At 42.9% G+C, this 5,600-nt stretch overlaps 1 protein-coding gene across 1 annotated transcript; it reads left to right on the top strand.

The window, feature by feature from the left end:
• Positions 1–225: 225 nt before the first annotated feature.
• Positions 226–4,494, top strand: dcst1 (DC-STAMP domain containing 1). Its single transcript, XM_046314368.1, has 8 exons — positions 226–349; positions 464–603; positions 948–1,119; positions 1,608–1,751; positions 1,851–1,972; positions 2,220–2,377; positions 4,066–4,161; positions 4,368–4,494. Exons 1-7 carry the CDS (start codon positions 289–291, stop codon positions 4,088–4,090), a joined length of 822 nt encoding a protein of 273 aa, XP_046170324.1. The 5' UTR covers positions 226–288; the 3' UTR covers positions 4,091–4,161; positions 4,368–4,494.
• Positions 4,495–5,600: the final 1,106 nt, after the last annotated feature.

Here is a 5,600-nt window from a genome sequence, read left to right as displayed (position 1 = left end):
GCAGTTAATTGTATTAAAACGTGTCTTGTGAATTCTCCCCTCCAGGTTTATTTCTGGGTCTCTTCCACAATGTCTCAATGACCAGTGTAAACAGGCTCTTAGCAGGATATGCTTTTGTTGGTGAGTAGATTATGGTACTGCAATTGAACACTGTTTGGAGTCAATCAGTAAAGTAAACAAATTGGAAACATATTAGTCATGCTCTGTGTGTGTTTTTCAGCTGTATGTATTCTGGGTGGGGCGTTTTCCTCCTACTTTCGCTGCTCGGTCCTCCTGATCTTTCCCAGCATGCTCGGCTCTCGTGGCAGGGCGTACCTCATGCTGTTTGTCCTCTACGGCCTGTATAGGGGTAAACTGAAAATAGCTCTGGAAAAAATGTATTGCCTTGATACTTTCCAAATAGATTGCTAGCAGTATGGCTTCGCTGTGGTGTAAACCGGCAATCCTCTGATCATCCTGTCAGGCCCAATCGCTAACATCCACCGTAATGTCCAGGATGTGGCCTTCTCTATGGGGTGCAACATCGAGCTCCAGATCAAACACAGCAAGGTCATGTGGAGGGAGGTGATGGAGCCCTTCATGCAGGTGGTGCAGGGTATTGTGGTAAGTTACACATTATCATGGTCAGTGGACCACTATTGGCAGAATAGCATTAGTGGAAACCAAGACTGTTCTCAGGGCAGGCCTGGTTCTAGCTAAATATATTTGCAATGAGAATTTTCCTAAACTTATTTATCCTAACCTGCTAAGTTAATTATCCTAACCTGCTACGAAAAGTGACTTCTGCTAGTCAAAACCGGCAGACCTGCCCTAAGAGCAGTCTGAGTATCCACTAATGCGACACAGTTCACTATTGTATTAGTTCAGTAGGTTTGTTTCACATTATCAACTGATATTTAAAGGATATGCCCTCAATGTTTCCTTCATTCCTTCCTTTACTGGGTAAGGAGGATAATGGGGAGTTCCAGGACGAGGCTAAGAGTGTGAGCAGAAAGTTTCAGAGCCTCAGGGATGAGGTCATGGGGCAGTATGGCTATGACTCCATGGAACAGGGCCCTGTTGCTGCTGGCAACAGCACCCAGGATTTGTATGCAGCAAAGACGATGATGCGATGTGACAGTGAGTGTTGGTTTGCATTTAAAAACCTATTTGGCAGATTGAAGTTGGTTGTTATTGGTCGATAATTAGTTGTGTGTCACGGCTTTCTTCTGTTGAAGGAGGGGCGGACCAAAACGCAGCGTGGTTATTTTGATACATCTTTAATAAAGATGACAATAGAACAATATACAAGAAAAGTGAGAAATAAAAACAGCCCTATCTGGTGTAAAAAAAAACAAAGACAGGAACAATCACCCACAAAACCCAACACAAAACAGGCTACCTAAATATGGCTCCCAATCAGAGACAATGACTAACACCTGCCTCTGATTGAGAACCATATCAGGCCCAAACACAGAAACAGACAAACAAGACATCCAACATAGAATGCCCACTCAGATCACACCCTGACCAAACAAAACATAGAACATACAAAGCAAACTATGGTCAGGGTGTGACATTGTGAATGTATTAACATTACTCACCTATTTTTCTGCATTGTGCGACAGATGTAGTGGAGCAGGGGATAGAGCGCTGTCGGGAGTGGTTTGAGGTCAAGTGGCAGGACTGCATGGATGCCATCAAAGCCCCAGTCATCAACCACATCCTGTGTGTGTCCATGAGATTCCACTTCCTCTGTGACATCATGAGAGGTAGGGGTTCAACTTCATTGGTAGCCCAGATGTTTAGTCAAGTGGGGTGATATACTTTTCTGATTAGAATGATGTTTGCTTGGTTGCTTTTCCTGTCAGTCATGAAGCCCTGGTGCAGGGAGGATATCCCAGTGGAAGGGAACTTTGGGCAAACATTCGACAAGCTCAACTTCTCCATTGACGCACTGTCCAGAGAATTCAGCACTAACGTGGTGCTGCAGGTACAGCCCAACTCTTCTGTCTGCTCTCACTAAAACCAAGGCAGTTAAGTAATGAAAGAAATACAAGACTGTAGTTTACACATAATTAGGTCATTTGGAGGTTTTCTCTACTCAAAATACATGTATTATGCCCTACTCTTTTGAAGATGCACTTTGCACAATACTTATGTTATTTACAGTTCCTGAGCTTCCACCTTTCCCTCTCGTATGTGTGTGTGTGTGTGTGTGTGTGCGAGAGAGTGTGTAGGAGGAGGAGCAGCAGTCTGTGTTTGGTGTGTCAGCCCTACGGGAGGATTTCACAGAGGGTCTGAGTAAAGCCTTCGAGGAGACCAAGATCATTCTGGACCAGTTTCTGGGCCTCATCCAGCTCCTCCTCTCCTGCACCTTTATCACCATCTTCACCTCGTGAGCCTACTCAACCACACAGCAACTCAGTTAGATATGATGGAATGACATGTGTATTTATGCTTTCTAATGTAGGGGTGTGTTAGATGTTCTGCTTTTTGAGAAGCTGGCTATTTTAGTTCTCCAAAGTGGCAGTGTCCTTTTCTTTTGTCAGTGATTGGCCAGAGTCCATACATCCAGTTTCCCAGGTCTGAATCAGTCAAGGTTGAAAGCCTGCCTACTGCAAACCTCGAGGACTAAAGTCATGCACCCCTGCATTGGACTCACTGCAGTGCCATGATGATGTTTATTTTTATAAAGTGTTTATACAGTTTGTAATGTAATCAGCGCATGTGTGCCTCTCTTCGCTCTCTGCCTTCCCGTGAAGAGCGTTTGGCTATGCGAGGCAGTATACACAAGACATTCGCTTTGACAATCTCTACATCACCACCTACTTCAGACAGATTGATGCCAGGAGAAAGAGAGCAGTAAGCAAACAAAAGATAACGTATATATTTGGTCAGTGAAGCTAAAATGTTTCATTTGGCTCTATTCTCCCACATTTTGGATTTGAGATCAAATGTCACCTTTTATTTGAGGATATTTGAATACATATCTGTTTTACTGAATGCACTTTATACTTTATGAATGCACTTCATGCATTTAGCTCCCCCATTTCAAGGTGTCACAGGTCCCATATTCCTAGCACGCAATGACTACATAAAGCTTCTGACTCTCTACAAACTTGTTGGATGCATTTGCAGTTTGTTTTGTTATGCCCAATAGAAAGTAATGGTAAATAACGTATTGTTTTTGGAGTCACTTTTACGTATAGTTTCTGAACAATTTTACATTAATGTGGATGCTACCATGATTATGGGTAATCATGAATGAATTGTGCGTAAGTTGCACAAAAATCATGCCCCCCAAAACATGCTAACCCCTTACCATTACTAATAACAGGGAGGCGAGCGTTTCTGTGGGGTGGGTGATATTTGTATGTCTAACTTTCTCGCTCATCATTACTCACGATTCGTTCATGAGTATCCGTAATCATGGTGGCATAATGTAGAAGTGTTCAGAAACATTCTTATTTACAGTAAAAGTGACTCCAAAATGACAGAATACATTATTTACCATTCATTTCTATTGGGCACTACATGATCTGAAACAACCTAAACAAACCAAATGCATCTAACAAGTTTGCAGTCACAAGCTTGATGTATTCTTTGCACGAAAAATGGGACCAAATAGTACATTTTTGACAAAATTGAATACACTATAAGTGAATTTTTCCAAACACTTATCTTCAAATGGGAGGACTAAATACATAAAATGCTTTCATTTCTAAACAGCAAAACGAGTGTATGATAATACCCTCAAATCAATGGTGACATTCTGTACGGTCGCCTCATGCAAAACATTTGATCTCAAATCCAAAATGCTGGAGTATAGAGCCAAATGAATTGTATTAGCTTCACTGTCCAAATAGCTCAGTTGGTAGAGCATGGTGCTTGTAACGCCAGAGTAGTGGGTTCGATCCCCGGGACCACCCATACGTAGAATGTATGCACACATGACTGTAAGTCGCTTTGGATAAAAGCGTCTGCTAAATGGCATATATTATATTATTATATTATTATTATATTATTAAATACGTAGGGGAGGGTATAACGTCTGGAAGCTGATATGTACATTTGACATTTCAGGACAAACGTCATCTGTTACCTTTGAAGAAAGCCGAGCGGGGCCTTTTCATCAACCCTCGCAGCCTGTCCATACGTCCCAGTGAGCTTAAACTAGTGGTGCGTTGCTTTTCTCTCCTGGGTGTATTTCAAGCCAATCATTTTCTCCAATGACTTGTTCATTACTATCTTTCCACTCCTTGCTGACTTTAGGGTTGTATAGACTGAAGAACAATCTTGTGATTGATCAACATACTTGTCCAAGTCTTTTTACAATCAAAAAAGGGAGTTAAATCTAATCCCAGATCTGTGTCATTGGGCCACAGATGGCGAGCCTGCTGCAGGTAGTCTCTCTGGCTGTGTTTGTCTGTGTGCTACTGGCTGTCGACATGGTCCTCCACCACATCTTTGACATCATCCGCAGACACACTTTCACAAAGTTCTCCCTCACCAGTGAGTCTCACACACACTTTCTCCTGTACCATATCATTATCACAGTGTGATTGTGTTAACTCATGCCACTGTGTTCCACAGGTAGCCACCACATAGACATCAACGTGGGAGGACAGTCCATGATGGCCAAGCTCCTGAGGAAGACCATCGGGGCCTTCAACACCTCCTCTAACCTGGATATGCAGTCTAGTAACCAGCGTAGGTGGCCTCTCTGCTGTTATCTCACTGCTCAATGTGCCAAAGACTGATGTGCCAGATGTGTGTGTTGTGGCTAGTTAGTGTTGACCTGTCCCTGTCTTACTGGCTACAACACTAATCTGCTCTGGTCTAGTGGTGTACAGTCTTGTCTTGGCTAGATAGTTTAGACAGTGTTGTCAAGAGGCATAGAACACACATATACTCTAGCAACACATGTCTGTCCATATGCAGGATGACAACTAAGAGTTATCCATGCACAATAAAATGGGCATTCTCATAGTATGTGCTAATAATCAGGATTAAGTGAGACCACAGATTAGTCAAATCGTGGCAACATTTACAAGATCAACAACAATCCCCCTTTCTCTTTTTATTCTCTCTCAGACTGTCTGCCCCAGCCGAGGGCTCTCACCATAGAGGACTACCTGTGGAGTTTCGTGCCCCTCTTGATGATGGCACTGATGTGCTGCCTGCAGGTGTACAGCAACCGCCTGCGCAGAGTCATCGCTGCCTTCTACTTCCCCAAGGTGAGGCCACACACGCCCACTCTCAACCACACCTACCATCCTCTTGGTTGAACGAAACCTCTGCATACTGTAACTCGGATGTATGACACAATGTATAACGTATTAACGGCACGTTAGGCTTGCCTGTATGTAATCTGTAGTATTTGTGTTAATTATAGTTCTCACATTAACACCTTGTCCCAGTCATACATGTAGATCTTAAATCCTCTAAAGGGGATCTCTGCTCTTAAATCATCTGAAGGTAACCTCTGCTCTTAAATCCTCTAAAGGTATTCTCAGCTCTTAAATCTGATAATTGAACGTTCTCTTGTTAAGAGCCTACACTACGGTGTACGTGCCACAAGGTGCTGATTGATTGCTCTGATTTGATATACCCACTTG

The sequence above is a fragment of the Oncorhynchus gorbuscha genome, linkage group LG19, assembly GCF_021184085.1.
Source record: "Oncorhynchus gorbuscha isolate QuinsamMale2020 ecotype Even-year linkage group LG19, OgorEven_v1.0, whole genome shotgun sequence".
Classification (NCBI taxonomy): domain Eukaryota; kingdom Metazoa; phylum Chordata; class Actinopteri; order Salmoniformes; family Salmonidae; genus Oncorhynchus; species Oncorhynchus gorbuscha.
This window is presented reverse-complemented; position numbering and strand designations above follow the sequence as displayed.

Bases quoted from the DNA above. Each gene is read 5' to 3' on its own strand.
- dcst1 (XM_046314368.1), top strand. From the start codon at position 289: ATGCTCGGCTCTCGTGGCAGGGCGTACCTCATGCTGTTTGTCCTCTAC. The intron at 1,120-1,607 runs GTGAGTGTTGGT...ATTGTGCGACAG, and splicing joins GACGATGATGCGATGTGACA to ATGTAGTGGAGCAGGGGATA. The intron at 1,752-1,850 runs GTAGGGGTTCAA...TTTTCCTGTCAG, and splicing joins CCTCTGTGACATCATGAGAG to TCATGAAGCCCTGGTGCAGG.